Source organism: Mesoplodon bidens (genome assembly GCF_964165515.1).
Source record: "Mesoplodon bidens genome assembly, chromosome: 15".
Classification (NCBI taxonomy): Eukaryota; Metazoa; Chordata; class Mammalia; order Artiodactyla; family Ziphiidae; genus Mesoplodon; species Mesoplodon bidens.
The window spans coordinates 80957473-80977533 of NC_138171.1; the positions used below are offsets into that span (position 1 = coordinate 80957473).

Here is a 20061-nt window from a genome sequence, read left to right on the forward strand (position 1 = left end):
AAACAGCCATTGCATAGTGGCTTTTCATAATTAACAAAAAAAAATTTAAGATGACTAAGCATAATTTTTACTCACTGAACTTTTAAAAATTCCATATTGAGTTAATAATCCCACTTCTTCTAAATATATATACCTTATTTGCTACATGAAAATAGCAATTAATAGATATTTATTGATTCTGATATGGGTTATGGATGAGTGAATATGTGTGTCTATGTGTGTGTGTAAATAGTATGAAACACTGTGGTTCAGGAAAGTCAAAATTGGAAATGGATTTGACGTCTGGTTTATCAATCAACCATGATATCAATAATCCACTTACTGCGTATTCTGTCCTAAACAGTAGGTTCACTTTGTTAAGGGTAATTTCATGGGGAGGGGGGAGTACTGGAAATTTCCATCATCCAAGTTCCTCACCATGATCAGCAAACATCTATCACTGATGTTTTTAACTCCTCAACCAGTTTTCACAATTTGTTGTCCTGTAAAGTAATAAATGGCCCAAATTTTCTACACACTAATTAAAATTCCATTTCTCATGAATTCCTTAATTGAGTGCAAGTCATTATGTGCTTTGTTGACTCTTAAGTGCAAAGATAATTGCAATGGGCAGCATGAAAAGGGTTTGATTATTGCCTGTCGACTCTTGTGAATTCTAATAGGTCTAATTGCATAGCATCAATTCATCATCTCAGCATCACTTCTTTTTATTATTAGCTCTTCGAATTGTAATGTGCTCATAAAGAAGTGTTGTAGTATATCAGAGCTGACATGGTACCTGGCCTATTGTAATTTTCAGCCCTTACCTTGCACAACTCTTGAAATTAAAAGTTTATTATGGATTGCCCTTTTTCTGAAACTAATTTTAAAATGCTCCCTTACGATGAAATGAATACTATCCAAGAATCTGCATATGAATTTGCCTTTGTAATACTACCATTAAATGACTGCCAAGACCTTTTTTGCTCAGATTGTTCCTATAAATTCAGAACATAATGTGTTAGTTGGAAAACATTTATTAGGCTTTTTAATGGGAATTCCTGGTGGCATTTCTCAGGGAGTTTCTATACTATAGTGGCTGTTTTAAAGGCTCTGGAAAGAGGGAGCTTTCATTGAATATTGATGTGGAATCTTGTGGGAGCCCAATTATATGTATAGAGGACCACCAGCAATTGAGATGCTGAACACCCTGTCATATGCACTAGGGAACAGAACAGCCCTAGTGTAGAGAAGGAAGGTAAACCTTTAATCACTCTGCAGATAAACTAATGTCCCATATGTGTGAGAGAGCATATACCTAATATTAGTGGCTGCAAATTCGTGGACTCAGACCCTGTGTCAAGCACTGTACTTTCATTGTTATTTCTATTAATCTCCAGGGTCCTTATGAATAAAGTATTAATGTGACAATTTTACAGATGAGGCTCAAAATTTCACTCAAGATCACCAGATGGTATATGGCAAAGCTGGAATTTAAACACCAAGACAGAGACTGCCATAGCTTGTATATGATTTTTGACATACATTATGGCATAATCCAGGTGGGTGAAAACCAATCAGAATCGGTGACAGTGAACTTTGGAAGATGGACTGTATCCTATTCTCAAGTCTGACTCCACGTCAACCCCAAAGTTAAATCAAATGTAGAACCTCAGGTACTTCTACTTCCTTTAGGATAATGTAGTCGGAAGTGATTATAACCCATGTTAGGGAGTGAGTCAATTTCATGTTATCACTTCCTGTAAAATAAGCAAATTGAACAAAAATGTCTCAGTTATTTACTGCTGTGCAACAAATCATCCCAAAACTAGGTGGGGTAAGTCCACAACTATTTTTTAGGCGTGCAGATCTTGTGTGACAGTAATTCAAATGGCCTGTCTCTGCTCCATATCGTGCGGGTCCTTACTGGGGAAAATGTGAATGATTGGGGGCTGGAATCATCTGGAGGCTTCTTCACCCACATGTCTAGTGACTGGAATGGGATGGCTTACAGAACGGGCTCTGCTGGGACCGTCCACCAGAGTGTCTGCACATACGGTTTTGGCTTCTTACAGCATGGCATTGAGTTCCTAGAGGGAGCATTCAGTTACCAAATATTGCAAGAGACCAAGGCCGATTTGGCAGGCTTCTTCTCACCTTTCCTTGGAAGCCCCATAGCATCACTTCAACACATTTTATTGGTGATAAGCAAGTCACTACAGCCATCTGAGGTTCATTGCGAGGGGATTTATGCTCCAATGAAGGAGTGGCAAGGCAAGGTCACACTGCAGAAGAACACATAGGATGGCAGATATTATTGTAGCCATATTTGGATAATATAGCCTGCCTCAGGGAATGAGTCAACTTTGTGTTATTTCTTGCTGGGCAGTAAAGCAATTTGGAGGAAAACAGTACCCCGGCGGGTATAAATTATTTTCTTAAACATTCCTCTGAAAACTACTTTAATAAGGAGATACCTCTTTGCTTCACCTGTGTATGTGCCTGATGAAAAGCAAGAATAAAAATTATTTTTCTAAAGCAAATGTTTAGTTCTTTTAAAAAGACTCTTCAAATTTTATGGTTTAGATATAAATATTTTATTAAGTACATGGGTTCATTTCCAAATATGAAGAATTAGAAGAGCAAATGTTTCTCCTACATGTGCTGTACCCTGTGAAATGTGGAATATCACCTATATGAACAAGGAAATAAATGTTAAGTCACAAATATCCATTGCTTACATTCTGCTTTGAGAATCATAGATGGAGCAGTGACATAAATAGAACTTGTGCTTATTATATTACCATACTCTTTTCTTTTAATTGAGATAAAATATACATAGAGTAAAATGCAAAGACCTTAATTAAGTACATAATTTGATGAGTTTTGACAATGTATACACGCCAATTAATATGGAAAATATTCCCCTCACACCAGAAACTCCTCATGCCCAATACAGTGAGTCCCCATCTCTCAAAGGCAAACACTGTTCTGACTTCTTTCATGATGTATTAATTTTATCTGTTCTGTTTTTAAAAAATTAATTATTTATTTTTGGCTGTGTTGGGTCTTTGTTGCTGCACGCAGGCTTTCTCTAGTTGCGGCGAGCGGGGGCTACTCTTGGTTGTGGTGCGCGGGCTTCTCATCGCTGTGGCTCCTCTGTTGCGGAGCATGGGCTCTAGGCGCACATGCTTCAGTAGTTGTGGCACGTGGGCTCAGTAGTTGTGGCTTGCGGGCTCTAGAGCACAGGCTCAGTAGTTGTGGTGCACGGGCTTAGTTGCTCCGCGGCATGTGGGCTCTTCCTGGACCAGGGCTCAAACCCGTGCCCTGCATTGGCAGGCGGATGCTTAACCACTGAGCCACCAGGGAAGTCCAATTTTGTCTGTTCTTAATATAAATGGAACCACATAGAGTATATATGTAATCTTTTGTGTCAGCTTGATCTCGGGTGGCCCCGACCTGCAGCGGCTTGATGCACGATTTTGGTTCCCCAGCCAGAGAGTGAAGCCAGGCCACAGCAGTGAGAGTGCTGAATCCTAGCCACTAGACCTGTGGCCAGTGACAAAGCTCTGGCCCGTCGGCTTTGTAGAAATGAATTCCCACAAAGAGGCGGAAAGTAGTGAAACAAAGTGTTTATTAGGAGGAAAAAGAGAATGTGTGAATAGGCTCACATGTGTGGGCTCAGAGAGAGTCAAGCCCTCGTGGTAGTTTGAATCACTTATATGGGGCATTTCTTCCAGGTTTCCTTTGGCCAGTCATCTTGCTTTGCCTGGCTCTGACTTCGTATTTGGTTTATCTCAGGGTCCTCCCCTGTGTGCGTTCACGTCTCTTAGCCAAGATGGATTCTAGCGAAGAGGCCTATGGGTAGGTTGACCTCACCTACTGTGGGGTGGCACCCCCTCACTTTTTGGCCCCTGAGGAGCCTTTCTACACATGTATGGTCGGGAAGGTCTCCTTGACCTTGAGGATGAGAAATATGTGGTCTCTTTATCTCTTTTCTGGGCAGGGCTCAGCTCCTCTCTCACGCCTGCTCTTTTGGAGTATCTGTCCACAGGGGACTCACTCCAGCGGCTCAGCCTGAGGCCCATCTATCTCCTGCCTCAAAATTTCTTTTGTTTAGTATGAAGTCTGTCACATCCATTCACGTTGCCACATGTAACAATAGTTTATTTGTCATTAGTTCAGGCGCAGTTTACTTATCCATCCTTCCATATTTTTGCTCTCTCTTTTATTCTTTCCCCTTTCCTTATGCTCTAAAATTTCTTCCTTTATTATTTCCTCTGTCTCAAGAACTTCCTTTAGTCATTCTTGTAGGTTGGGTCTGGTCTGCTGGTGACAAATTCTCTTAGTTTACCTTTGCCTTAGAATGATTTAGTTCCTCCTTCATTCCTGAAGGATAATCTTGCCAGAAATAAGAAATAGAAATAAGATTCTGTGTTTGATTGTTCTTTTCTTTCATCACTTCCTTCTGGCCTCCATGATTTCTGAGGAGAAACCCATAGTCATTTAAATTTAAACTTTTGTACTATTTCATCAATAAAATTGTCAATGATAATTCCAGTAGATTAATTTTGTTGTTCTTTACTATACAGCAGCGTCTTGCAGTCCATGTACTGTAGTAGAGAGAACTAAGACATTAGTCTTTCAGAATGAAATAAGCAGTAAAATTGTTAAAACCCTATCAGAACGTGTTATTGATGTTGTCTGCTGTGTTTTTGAAATACTGCACTGCAAGGATGCTTTAGAAAATAATTCAGCTGCTTGATATGTTTCTCCTTTAAATATCTCTGGACACCTAAGTGTGTAACAAGGCATATAAATCTACTAGTGAGGGTAAAAATAAATATTGCTTTAAGTTTAAGTAGTTTAAATAAGATTTGTAATTAATGCATAATAATTAGGTATCTAAAAACAACTCTTCAAATTTGAACTATTCTCTTCTGGAAAACATGTAATCCGTTTTTATTTAAAGTGTATAATATTTATTAAAAATGGGGTCTAAAATAGGTCTGCTTTGGAATGTTGTCATCAGTTCTAAAAGAAACACTATGAAATAGCTAGAATGATGTGGATGGAGATGTTCTGAGTCATGAAAACGCCGAATATATTCCTTTTTTTTCTCTTTATTTTTTCCTGTGTGTTTTTGTGTGTGTGTGTATTTGCAATTTGGAAGCATATGCTGTTTTATCATGTTGGGAAAATAAAATCTTACCTTTTAACATTAAAAAAAAACTGTGAAGATCTTAGCAATTTCTATAATCCTTTTGTTAGCTGCATGAGAAATACATTCCTTGTTAAAATGTCTATTTATATAATTCAGTCATCAATTACAACATTACAAATACTTTTCTTTCTTATTTGAGATGCCCTGACAAGGGATTAATTATTTGCATTATAAGTAACAATGTGATGAAAATGCATACAATTTGTATGGGTCTCTAGAAGTATCAAGAAAAAAAGTGTGAAGGTGTATGTTAAATGAATTCAGATCCACTGAGAGATAGCTATAACAGAGTATTAGCCTGGACAACAAAAGGATTTATATCCAGTAAAAAAGCTGTTAGAGAAAAGAATTATATTCAATACATGTAGAAGTTAGAAAAAGATGTTCTAACAAGAGAGGGAGAAATAAAAATTCCAGGAAGTTAAAACAAGAACAGAAATTTCAAATGAAGGGATGCATAATGGAAAGGAAACAGCTGAAAACTTACTGATGCAAAGAATAAGTCAAGGAAATAGTCTAAAATGTGCAGCAGATAAAATATTATATTTAAGAGAAAGTAAAAACAATTGAGATTTACTCCCAGACATATACAACCCATCTATTAAGACTTCTAGAATGAATGGAGAAAAGGAAAGAGTGGTAATAACTTCATAACTAAAAGAGAAAAAAGAATTCCTGTCCTAAAGGAACCTAGACAGAATTCAGAATTCCAAGTATAAATTGGAAGTTCCTAAAACTTCTGGGGAGGAAAAGAAATCCAGCTCAACTTATGGAGGTGTAAAAATCAAACTAGCTTTTTCTCGTGGTAGAAGGAAATGAAGCAAAATCGTCAGAATTCTGAGAGAAAAAATAATTTAAACCTAGAGTCATATATGCTGGAAAACTAACATTCAGAAATGAGAATGAACTAAAAGCTTTTGAAAATCTAGTGACTTAGAAAATTCCCAGCTACAGACCACCTCTAAAAGAATTACCCAAATATTTGAGGAAAAAAAAAAAAAAAGAGAGAGAGTTTAAGAAAGAGAAAACCAGGAATCCAAGAAATAGTAGAAGCAAAGAAGCCAGTAAAATATAAATTCTGACATAATCGGTTTCTATGAATAGTTATGAATTTTGAGAGTGTAATGATGAAATGCTAATTAAATATGAAAGAGCTTATTGTTATCCTATTTATGCACACTGTGAATACAATTACCTACAAGTACTAACGATAATCAATCAAGTTAGAGTTCACCTACTACATGCCAGGTACTGTGCTTGATGCTTTCACATATAATGGCTAATTTATTCCCCATTATGAACTTGAAAAATAAATATTATTCTGTTTTTACAGAGAGGAGAGGAAAGGTAAAATTACTTTTCCCAGTAAAAACTTGTGGGTAAACTTCCCACAAGTTTACCCAGTTCATGAGTGGGATTTGCCATTGGGATGTGAAGACTTGTTTTCTTGCTCTTTCCTGATATCATTCTCTTTTTTTTTCTTAACATCTTTATTGGAGTATAATTGCTTTACAATGGTGTGTTAGTTTCTGCTTTATAACAAAATGAATCAGCTATACATATACATATATCCCCATATCTCCTCCCTTTTGCGTCTCCTTCCCACCCTCCATATCCCACCCTCTAGGTGGTCACAGAGCACCGAGCTGATCTCCCTGTGCTATGCAGCTGCTTCCCACTAGCTATCTATTTTACATTTGGTAGTGTATACCTGTCCATGCCACTCTCTCACTTCGTCCCAGCTTACCCTTCCCCTCCCCGTGTCCTCAAGTCCCTTCTCTACATCTGCACATCTGCATCTTTATTCCTGCCCTGCCCCTTAGGTTCTTCAGAACCACTTTTTTTTTTTCTTTAGATTCCATATATATGTGTTAACATACAGTATTTGTTTTTCTCTTTCTGACTTACTTCACTCTGTATGACAGACTCTAGGTCCATCCACCTCACTACAAATAGCTCAATTTCATTTCTTTTTATGGCTTAGTAATAGTCCCCTGATATCATCCTATCTGATTATAATTACACATTCTAGTGACCATCTTTAGACACTTCTCTATAATATAAAATATTTTCCTACTCATAATAAACTACCCATTCTTTTACTCTGCCTGTTTCTCTCATCATATTATCATATCACTCAAGCATGACCCCATTTCTAAATAAAAATTGGAATTTTTATTCATTGGCCTACACTATAGTATATTACTAGAGAATCAATCACCAGATGTTATTTACTTATTTACTTGTATTTCTTTCTTTTAAAATCTGGTATTCATTGCTTAATTATCAGAGCTTCCAGGCAAACATTCCATTGTTAGCATCTGAATTACTATGGAAAGATCTCTTGGTTTTCTTTGAGTGGTTTTACATTAATGGTTTCCATTAAGTAATCTTGCAGAGGCACATGTTGACCTCTTTGAATCTCAGCCTCACAATGAATCATGTTTGAAAGGCTCAGTGATATTTTGTCTTCCCCCGAGTGATTCTATGTCAGACCCAAAATAGGCAAGGAAAAAGGAAAAAAAAAAAGTACCTTGATACAGGAAAGTTAGTTACCTTCAACTGTACAAGTTTTGTCTGTTTGTCTTGCTAATTCTTCTCTTATTTTTGTCCCCTTTCTGCATTTTATTTTTATGTTAAGGATAGATTTTTAGAAGACTTGATAAGCACTACAATAAGTTGGGCCTCAATTACTATATATTCTGAGTTCCCCATTTCTGTCGTCCCCTCAGTCACCCAGAGTGGAGTTACTTTGGATGAATTTTGACTCTTCCCTTTCTTTTCTCCCACCCACCTTGAAACCATCATCAAAATTGGCCAGAACCTTTAAGCTTCTTGAATTATCTGTGTCCTTTCTCATTCCTCCCAACCTGGTTTAATGTTAGCTGGTCTCCTTCCCTTTAGTAGCTTCCAACTCATTCTATGAAGAAGGAAGCACAAGAAAGGACACTGTCGTCATGATTTTTCTTGGGAATGCACGATCCTGAAGGATCCGTCTTTGCTTTATCCTGTGATGTCTGGTAGAATTCTTGTTTAAAAAGCTGTGCCTGCCATTTTCTTCTCTACTAGAATCAACGGATCTGGTAGCAGTCATCTTAGACTTTCTTCCTTGAGTCCTAGTTACTAGGACTGGATATTTATATTTAGGGGATATTTATATTTAGTTACTAGATCTGGACTAGTCTTAAATAAGCAAACTGCTTATTTAAGAAGAGCGTCTCTATTCTCAAGAAGTTGGCTAGTAGAAATGATCTGATCACTGTCTCACAGAAGTGGAAAGAGAAATTAAGTTCTAAAGATTGAGAATCTTTATAGCCAAAAGACAAAACTTGCATTCAGTGAAGATTACTCTTTTAAAATCCCTTAACTCATACAAAAGTTGAAACAGAGAAATACCATTTCTTAACAAGACCAGTATGTCTGGTTTTCCCTATAGAGTTGAAAGAGATCACTGTTTCTTCAAACTTGAGAACCAGATGATGTAGTTAATGGTGCCAATTTTCCATTAGAAGTGGGGCTATTTATTTTTAGTTACTAGATCTGCACAGAAAGAAGCTCTAGTGTAGCAATTCTCAAAGCGTGATTTAGGGATACCTCTTTCAGGGGATTTGTGAGGTCAATACCATGTTCATAATAAAATTCAGAGATTATTTGCATGTTTCACTTTCTTTCTCTCTTGAGTGTGCAGTGTAGTTTTCCAGAGGTTACATGACATGTGTTAGCATAATTTTCCTGATAGTTAATTGTATATGCGCTTTTGTTTTCTTGTGTGATAGATATGACCCACCAAAACAAAAGCTCTCACAGGTCCTCAGTTTTTTTTGGGTTTTTTTTTTGCGGTACACAGGCCTCTCACTGTTGTGGCCTCTCCTGTTGCGGAGCACAGGCTCCGGACACGCAGGCTCAGCAGCCATGGCTCACGGGCCCAGCCGCTCCGCGGCATGTGGGATCTTCCCGGACCGGGGCACGAACCTGCGTCCCCTGCATCGGCAGGCAGACTCTCAGCCACTGCGCCACCAGGGAAGCCCCTCAGTTATTTTTGAGTGTAAAGAGGTTCCAAAACCAAAAAGTTTGAAAACAGCTTCTATTTTGTACAAAGAGCCAATCATGTCTGAGAGGTAGGTGGGAATGCAGTCTGATCTCTTGGGGTCCAGCAATGTAAGTTCATGTTCATGCTAGAGCAAAAACTCATTGTGGAAATGTTTAGTGAAATAGTCCTTATTATTTAAATATTTTGTCATTCTCACTCCTCCTAACCCCTTGTTCATATTGTTGAATTCGTATAAGTGAACTCATGAAAAATGCAACTTCATGGTATAGAAATTTCCATGTATTCTTTCTTTTAGAACCAATGTTAATCTCATTCTTAAAATGTTCTGTCCTTCTCAGTTGTCTTTTCTAAATACAAGTGTTCCTCTAGAAAATTAGATGTAGAGCCTTGTGTGGATGTTTATACCATGAAAGTGCAACCCAAAAGAGAGTACAGGTGTAAATGTATGGAGTAGCTGTAGTCCAGTGGTGTCTTATGAATGTACTGGTCTCAGGAAGAAATTAAACCTGGTTTATTTTGATGGAGAGGTCGGTTCATTATACTCAAATGTCACTTTTTAAAGAAACGCGAAAAGTGATCCCATTAATTTTTTGAGAAGACATGTAGAGAATCTGCAATTTTCCATTTTGTGATTTGAGAGCCAAAACCAATCTCTAGAACAAAGCCAATTTATTCTAAAATGAACCATGTGCAGATGAGGGAAGTGACACATTTTAAAAATGCATTTAATTATCTCTTGCAGAAAAAGGCAAAGGAGTCACTGCACACTTTTTTTTTTTTCTGTTGGAAGTCTTGGGAAAGAATCTTATAGCTTTTACTAAAAAGTGTGATGGTATTAGAATTGTGTGTGTGTGTGTGTGTTTTAAATTGTAGTGCATTTATTAGGAAATCTTTGATCAGGCTTTGCTGAGCCTTTCTGTGAAGAAACAGATTCTTAGTTCTATAAAAATTTGTGTTGAATGATCTGAACCAGTCAAACTACATTCCATTGCTTACTCAGTCTAGTCTGTCCATTTCACCTCATTGTCTTCTCTAATCCAGTTTATCATCTCTGATTAGATTGATTATATCAGGCCAACTTTTATTGCATTACTCACAAATTCACTAATTATCTATTAGGCAATTTGTTCCCGTAGAGTTCTTGGCTTTGCCAGGAGACTCAGACATAGATTGGTCATGTTTTCTGCGGTGGAAGCGTAGTCTCCACATGAAGACAGGAAACACAGAATAACATCCCAGAGTTAGAAGGAATCTCGATGCATACATAGTCATATTTGATTGCCTCTGATGACAGGAAGTTCCCTGCCTCCTCAGGCAGAATGCTGTGTTATTGGGGAGCTCTGACCGATGGAATCTCCTTAGTTGTGTGTACAGAAATGTTCACGTTAAAAGTCATGTAAATGGTCAAACGCAAGTGTTATTGGAGACCAGAAGAGGAGAATTGAGTTCAGTTTAGTTCATGTAGTGGGGTTCATGGATCATACCTTCAAGGAAGATCAATTCTTTTTGAGTTTCATGGGATGGGAAGGATTTTGAGGGGCAAGGATGGAGGGGCTCTCTTGACACCAGGAAAGGCCTGTAGTCAGAAAAAACACAAGACCTGTTTGGTGTGAGTGAACAGAGCAATTACCTTATGTACCTGGCACTTAGTGGATTTACTTATTTAAAAAAGGAGAGAATTAATGACTAAGTGAATGATTGCAAAAAAGCCTTTCTAGTCCATACTTGTGGTGGCAAGGGTGCTATAAAGGAAGGCTGTTGACAGACAAGCACACTGACCCCTCGGCACACTTCAGTCCCAGCCTAGATTCCACATGTGTACAGTTACCCTGCGGAGGGGACTGACGTTCATTTATTTTTACTCACCACATAGAATTTTTAAAGACTACTTTCCCCTTGTGTCTTCATAAAGTACTGGTTTTGCATCTCTCTGAAAAGGCTGCCAATTGCCATCCAGCCCTTGAACCAGAACAAAGACCTTATTATTATTTTCCTTGAAAAAGTCATATTGTCTATCCGGACCTCCACCTCCTCTCACCCCTGCTATTGAAGTATTAAAAATGCCATGTATTTGACTCACTTCCTTCTAGGATGTGTTCTCTTTTGGTTCATTCTAAAATGATGGTGAAATGTTGGAATTTTGCAGAAAATTCAGCTTCCCACAGTCTCTCTGAGACCCCTCTCTGTTGGAAATAACACTATTGTAATGCAGATGCCCCCAATACCCTGTGGAATCTCCATGATTCTATAAATGGCTGACCACAGGATATCCCTTTTATACAAATTTCAATCTATATTATTGCAAATAGACCCTTATGTGTAGGTGTCCAGCTGAAATAGGACGCAGTCCCATCAATAGGACTGACCTAAAATAAACCTTTGGCAGAAAAGGTAGAGCTAGTAAAAAATTTAAAATGAGCTTTGCCCCTTCCTTCTTTCTTTCTTTTCTTTCTTTCTTTCTTTTTTTAATATGGAGGAGAACATTTTGGCAGAAATTGCTCAAGTATTATTTTAAAACTTGACCCTCACAACTTAAGCTTAAAACTTCACAACTTTGAAGTCAATGAAACATGAAACACACTGTCAGCACAAGATGCCCGAAACGTGGCAACACTGTCACATTTTAATGTAAAAATGGGATTCAAACCTCAAACTGAGCTGGATGTGCCTTTATCAGCTGTAAAATGCAAATGGTGTTTAGCTACTGTGTATTTAATCTTAGACATAAACATAGACGCAGACATTTTATTTAGGGAACCACAGCACCAAGGAGGCTAAGAGAGGTGAACTAGGGTGAACTAGAAGCCCTTTATAACCAAGAACACTGGAGGGAAAACTAACAAAACAGGCTCAACTCACAGCCTCAAAGGAAGATGCACTAGAAAATAACATTGTTAAGTGCTGGTTTATCCCAAACTCATGCACAAAGCTGTATGACTAGTCTTTCTGAACATGGAAAGAAATCAAACATGCAGCTGAAGAAATGTATGAGAGAATAATCCAAATTTAGAAACATGCTGCAGCTGAAATACAATCTAACTGATGTCTGCTGTAGATTGAAAAGGAACATCTTATGGACAACTGATTGTTTCTTGAAATATAATAAAAACAAGCTCTGAAAATGTGTATCTGAAAACATTGACCTATGTGGAGAAAAAAGACAGCATTTACTTTGTAATGCTATCAGGTGGTAATTCAATTTCCCGTTAACCGAACTTCAAGTATTCTGTTTCAGGTTGCAGATTGGTGGTGTTTATCATATAAATTGGTCAATAAGATTTGCAAGTAATACTTTTAGTGCTTGGTTTTGTGGTTGTAGCTCTAGAAAAGAAAATCAATTTAATTCCATGCATTGGTTTTTCTCCTTAAAATTCATGCAATTTGAATATGATTGACAGGGCACAACATCATTATGCAGTCTGTTAGATGGACCGATTATGCTTATGAATACAAGAGGAGAGTGAATGAAAGCAACGTGTAATTGATTCTACTCCTGGTCTGACTCTTCATTAACAGTTTCAATGTAGCACAGTTGCTTCTCAGATGGAAAACGATGAGAGCAACCTATATGTGTTCCCTCAGTTGTTTTAAAATTCATTATGCTAATATTTTTTCGCAGAATGTTTTTGCTGCATTTGTTTTATCACACAGAAGTCCGATCGAATCTTAGTAAATGGTTCTCTTGCTTTCAGTATTTATTTGGCATTCCAGTTGCACATTTTTCAATTTACACATTTGGAAATGAAAGCACGCTCCCTCCAGCACCCCCTTCAAAGACAACCTTCCATCCTACCCTCCTTTTCTATAGACTTCAGACTAATTTCCCAGGATAGAACGAGGTGGGGGGAGCACAAGGTGGTGGTTATAGCTTCAAAACAAAAGAGCTGATTTATAGGCTGATTGATTTCAGAAATAGATGAACAAAGTCAGGCTCGATTTGTCTTGCCACCCTTTAGTCAGATAAAGTACAAAACGACCTGCCATCCCATTTTGCATACCTCTTCCAGGGCTTGCATTTGAGATGTTGATTAAATGTATGGACCGCATTGCTGTTTTCTTGGCTTTCCTCAGTTGTGTAAGAAAGGGCTTCAAGTGCATGAAGGCTGCTCTTCCTTTCTGGAATGTGGAGCTGGACAATTCAGGGAAACAACATTATTTTCATTGCTCACAGTGAGATACGATGCTGATTCTGTAACAGCCATCCCTGCCTTTTCCTTTGCCTACAAGTTCCTGCCAGACTTTAAGACAGAAGAAACAACAAAATTAGTGCTGGGCCAGGCAGTTCTGTCTAGGAGCTACAATGGTACTGTGATCTCCAAATTAGATTGTATTTACAATTGATAAGCATATTAATTTCATATTCAGTCTTTCTCTAGCTGTGATTTTTTAATTAAATCAGAAGTTGACTTATTAAGATAATAGGTCTGAGAACTTCATACTGGAAATAGATTTCTTTCTTCTGATGAGAACTTTTAAGACCTACTCTTCTAGCAACTTTCAAATATACAATATAGTATTAGAAACTATAGTCACCATACAGTGCATTATATTCCCAGGACTTATTTATCTTATAACTGAAAGTTTGTACCTTTTGACCTCCTTCATCCATTCACACATCCCCTCCTGCCCCTAGCCTCTGGCAACCATCGATCTGTTCTCTGTATCTATGAGTTTGCTGTTTTTTTTTTTTTTTTTTTTTCCTCTTCGGATTCTACATGTAAGTGAGATCATACAGTATTTGTCTTCCTCTCTCTGACTTATGTCACTTAGCATAATGCCCTCACGTCCCATCCATATTATCACAGTGTCAGAATTTCCTTCACTTTTATGGCTGAATAATATTCCATTGTTTATATATATAAAACCCATTTTTTCTATCCATTCATCCATCAATGGACACTTAGGTTATATCCATATCTTGGCTGTTGTAAATAATGCTGCAGTGAACACGGGGGTGCAGATATCTATTTGAGATGTTTTTCTTTCCTTTGAATAAACACCCAGAAGTGTAATTGTTGGATCATATGGTAGTTCTATTTTTAATTTTTTGAAGAACCTTCACACTGTTTTCATGAATGACTGCATGGAAATAATCATATCAGTTTTTCCTATGATATCTTATTTATCTACCACAACACTTGGTATTTGATAAACATGCTAACCCCCAGAAAGCCCCAGGTGTCTGGGGAATCCTTCATTGTGCCCGTTTTAAAACATGTCCACAGATGCTTTGCTACTTCTCCCATCAAGAGGTGAAGTCTGCATGATTCCATTTGAAATGGGTGGAATTTTGTGACAGTTGCAACCAATCAGGGTACAGTGGTGGCAACACTGTGTCACTCCCAAGGCTGGGATAGAAAGGATAACACAGCTTCCACCTCTGGTGCACTTGGTCTTGGAGCCCTGAGCTGTCATGTGAGCAAACTGACTGTTCTGAGGCTCCCATAAGGAAACCCAAACTGGCCCCCATGGAAAGTCCCTGAGACCACAGGAAGAGGGAGAGATGTCTGGCCGGCCGGCCCTTAGCTGCTGGAACCCACACTATTCCACTGCCAGCCACTACCCAACTACAACCATATGAGAGGCTCCATGCCAGACCCCCTAGTTGAGCCATTTCAGAATTGTTGATCCAGAAAAGTCATAAAAATTAATAAAGCATTGTTGTTGTCTTAAGTTATCATGTTTTGGGGTAATTTCTTTCACAGCAATAGCCAATAAGAATTTGCATGTATATAAAGTATGAGGCTAAAGTAATGGAATTCATGATAAGCATGACAAACTTTATATATACAAATATGTGCCATTTCCTTCAATAAGTAGCCACACTGGGAAAGGTTTATTCATAATCATATTGTCTCTGTGATAGTGTGTCTCCGCACACTGATCTGTGACTTTGGGCATAATTCTTTCTCCTGTGGATCCATTGAGCAAGGAAAAATGGATTAAATTTTCTCTACTGTCCTTTTCATCTCTAAAGAATCTTGACCATTATACAAAATTCTTTGGTAACTGAGATACCTGAGAAATATGTTCCTGTCCTACATTTTCACTGTAAGGTATCTAGGACTCAGTTTGCATATTAAAATTATAGTAAAACTTTAAATATAGATATAAGCCATATAGGTAAAAAATGCCATTTTCCTACCATTTAAACCCTGAAAATAATTGCTTTATATAAAGAGATTATTAAGAGTAGCAAAATAAAAGAAAAATATACCTAGTGGAGTTATTATTTTAAATCCCTTGAAATTATGTAAGTATTTTTAAGTGTATTTTCTTATTTATAGTGATATAAGATCATCTTTAGAAAGCACATTAACAGTCTTTATATGTTGTAGGAATATGGTAGATGGAATTCAGGAACTTGGTTTAACCATATGATCTTTGTTTTAATACTTAATTTAATTTTTGTATAGGTAACACATTCACATAATTTGAACATCAAAAATATTAGTAAACAGTGAAATGTCTTCTTCCCATATTTGGCCCTATCCTTGTAGTTTTCATAGGTTAACCACTGCTGTTAATTACTTGTTTATCCTCCCAGAGATATTTTATGCATATATTAACTAAAACAAATATGCATTCTTTTCTACACCTGTGGAGGTATTTTTACACTAATGGTACCATGCTTAACATTTCTGCATCTCTTTTCTTCCCTCTCTCCTTCCCTCCCTCCCTCTCTCCCTCCTTCCCTCCCTCCCTTCCTTCCTTCTCTATCTATTTTGTTTCTTTCTTTTTCTTCCATAGTAATATATCCTGAATATCTTTCCATATTCATACATAAATATCTTCATTGTAATTCCAGAAGCATAATGTTTCATTGTATAAATGTACAATTATTTCACTAGTCCCCTATTGATGGACATTTAGGTTGTCTCCAAGCATATCATCCACAGAATATATTCCTAGAAATAGAATTATTAAACCAAAAGGAGTCTACCTTTGTAATTTGGAAAGATATGGTTAACCACTCTCTGGGAATGGTGCCAGTTTGCATTTCATTGTATAGGCATGTTGGAGAAAACTGAACCATGACTGATGTTCATTTGTCTGGAAAATAGTGAATTAGACTACACAGAACCTATAGCTTAATTCTTGATAGACATGTAGAAGAGGGATTGTATTTGAGAGCTGCAAAGAATCTTAGAGGCCATCTTATTCAACTCCTTTTAGGTTTTAAGCCCAAAGCCCAAAGAGAAGAATGACTTGCCCAAGGTCAGCTGCTGGTTAGTGACAGATCTGGAACTTCTGACAATTATAATCAGATCTTAGGGCTTACAGTCTGGTGCTCTTTCCACACCAGAGGAAAGAAGGTAACTGCCATTCCTGCCTGATGCCGCTGCTGCTGATAATTAGCATTTCTTGAGTGTCCGCATGTACCAGGCATCAGATGAAACACTTCTATTTACATTATCTTATTTATACCATGGAATCCACAAATTCATGTGCAAGAAAATTGAATAAATTGAATGCATGTATCTCGTGTATCTCACATGCATACGTCTGCTCTGAAGATTGTATTGTGTTTAATAAAATGTAAATTAATACAAAGCATCATTGAAGTTTTAATAGCTGTTTTTCTCTAACTTGTTCTCAATCAGTGGATTTTGAAACTACTACTGTGAGAGGGTAGACCGTAAGACTTTTGATATGAAAAAGAGGATCCTTATACTCAAAAGGCTTGAGAGCCACTTAACAGTGTTTAAAGTCCTTTTAACTGCACAGACATCATTCTGTACTCCATCGGTCTCCATTACAAGGTTAAATACTAATGATGCCACAAGCACAGAAGAGACCACAGAGATCATCTAAGCAGCTGATTCATTTTGTGGATACGGAAACCAAGGCAGGGACCAATGAAAGGATGGCTTCATCTGGGTTACTCCACTAGTCAGGGCTGGAGCTGGAATCAGAAGGCAGGCCTCCTGACTGAATTTTATAACAGGAAAAGGGGGAACTCCTTGGTGTTACAGAGTCACCCATAAGTACCATAAACAATTAAAATAAGAAAATTTCCTTTCGAGCCTTACAGGTTTGTGGATCTGAGAGGTCATGATATTGGTCGATAATAACACTTGATCTTGGATGCTGTAAATTTAATACAGAGCATAACCAACAGAGATCAATATTTTGATGTTGAGGATGCTCTTTTATTGGCTGTTTGTCCTCAGACTTAAATTAAGTGGAGAAGTGAAGAAATGCAAGGAATAATTTTTCCAAAATTCCATGTAAGTTTTGTGGAGAAAGATGGCTAAGGGAGAAATAAAGGAAACATTTATTTATTATGTCATTACTTCCTGCCCTTATGGACTTCTCTCTCTCTCTCTTTTCTTCCCATTAATGCCTCTAAGCCCTGTGTTCACTTGGCAACAGTAGACACATCTTTATGACCTGGATAAGAGACATTTATTCTTGACCTTCTCCATCCACAAAATAAGGAAACCAAGGTCATATCCTGTTGCTCTTTTATATGGTATTTGATGGACAGAGGCACTGGGCATGAGGTTTAAGAAAACAAATAAAACAAAAAAAAACCCCCAAAACATAGATTTCACCTTCAACACTGGCCAGGGGGGGGGTGCCAAAATTGCCCTGGAATAACAGGGCACAGGTTAATTTGTGGAAACTTAGGCCCATGAGGGACTCTGCAAACCTTAGGTTTAGTCAAATGTATTTTGGAAACATAGCACTCTGTGTTCATCACCCCCCTCCCTTGTGGAGACTCACAGTTCATTGTAGCATCCTAAGTGTCCAGAGGAACCCTACACTAAGGTAACCGACTGACTTAATATCACCTGGTGATCCCCAAATTTAATTGACCTTTAAACCCATATCTTACTGAACCTGTTTTGTGACATCCTGTTGCAATTCTTATTTGTTATTACAAAAAAAATATTAGTGTGTGTGTGTGTGTGTGTGTGTCTGTGTGGTTTTGTTTTGTTTTGTTTTGTTTCTTGCTAAATACAACCTAATCTCCCTTTATCCTCCCGTTCTATTAATATGTCGTAGCGGTTCTCACTTTAAAGCCAGGTTTGTCTGTGAAATAACATCTGCATAAACTCACTAATGAGGTTTCTGCCTATTTTGATCACAGGATATCATCTTCAACATTATCTAACAAGGGTTTAAATACTGTTTAAACTCGTTAAAAGTTGAAATCAACATTTGGGGATTTTCTCAATATTAAATAATACTCTCGACATTTAGCAGACAATTAACAAAGATCTTTCTATTAGTGATTTATTTTCTGCTATTTAAATTTCATATGCAATTTAAAACTATTCCATAGTCGCATTTTGGTAAAGCGTTCTTATTCTCTTGTTACTGTTTTTGAAATTAAGTGGAAATTAAGTGGTACCAAAGCAAGTCATTTATTTTCATTATAATATTCTAAGGACCAATTTTCTTTTTTGATCAAAGTTGATTAGTTATTGTTACTCACATCATTTAAATGAGTTTATAATCCAGATAAACAGATAAGACTGAGAAGCAGGAGTTACAAGGCATTTTCAAGTAATTTGGATTAAAATTTGGTTTATTTCTTACAACCCTTATTGACTTAAAATGAGGACAGTTCTATTTAATTAAGTTCCTAAACTTAAATGTTTATGTATACCACAATGGCTGGTTTTATATGCCAAAACAAAAATTTTAATTTTGTGTTTTAAATATAAATAGAGGATGAAAAGTACAGATTGATTTTTGAAAATTTTAATATAGTGAAAAATAGAAGTTAAGTAATTATTAGGAACCATTATCCCCAGCATACCTCATGTGTGTGAGGATCAGTAGATTGCATTGTAAATTGGTAAGGATGTTTAAAAATTATTCCTTTTATAACACATATATGTGGAACCTAGAAAAATGGTAAAGATGAACCACTTTGTAAGGCAGAAATAGAGACACAGATGTAGAGAACAAACATATGGACACCAAGGGGGGAAAGGGGTGGTGGTGGTGGTGTGATGAATTGGGAGATTAGGATTGACATGTATACACTAATATGTATAAAATAGATTACTAATAAGAACCTGCTGTATTTAAAAATAAATTAAATTTAAAAATAACCCTTTTAGTGTTATTACTGATTATTATAACTTCTTTTGACATATTTCCAGAAACTTGCCCTTTTTTATTTGTACAATGCCTGATACTATTGTCTTATTTATAAGTAAGGTGATGTGTAACATTGGTGCTTCCTTCCCATGTCAATTCAGAATGTTCATTTTGTAGGCAACTATTTCTCAGTTTATTTCCCACTGAGGATTTGTCTTCTGCCAGCATGCCAATTATTCACACCTTATATTATAATCTGTTATGCTTGGATCTGACCAGTAGCGATGGAACAATTTACTGGTAGGGGATTCCTTTTCACAGTTATCACCTGCCTGGAAAATTGCCTACTTTAAAAAGCTGTGCCATCTAAAATCTTTTACCAGAGAAGCATTTGCATCATCAGTATTTCTTAACTTGCTTGTCTCCAAGCTCCAACACAAATACCTAAAATAAATAAAGCACCAATTATGTGAAAAGTGAAAAATATCTTGCTTATCCTATTTTTCCTTCCTTTTGCACTTACAGATGTTATCCATACCGTAGGACCAATAGCCAGAGGCCATATTAATGGTTCCCACAAGGAAGACCTTGCAAATTGCTATAAATCGTCTCTGAAACTGGTGAAAGAAAATAACATCCGATCAGTTGTAAGTACTTTTATGCTTCTTATTTCTTATTCTTTTTCAGCCTTTATATACTGGAAAATCAATCTTGTCCAAAATGAGGGTAGAATATCATTTCTATAATT

General features: G+C 37.0%; 1 protein-coding gene across 2 annotated transcripts in view; it reads left to right on the top strand.

The window, feature by feature from the left end:
* The window catches only part of MACROD2 (mono-ADP ribosylhydrolase 2), a 1988024-nt gene that overhangs the window by 1143325 nt on the left and 824638 nt on the right, over positions 1–20061 (top strand). For both annotated transcript variants that reach the window (XM_081256147.1, XM_081256148.1), the window contains exon 6: positions 19839–19960. In XM_081256147.1, coding sequence (XP_081112273.1) covers positions 19839–19960 — 122 coding nt within the window. The remainder of the gene's footprint in view (positions 1–19838; positions 19961–20061) is intronic.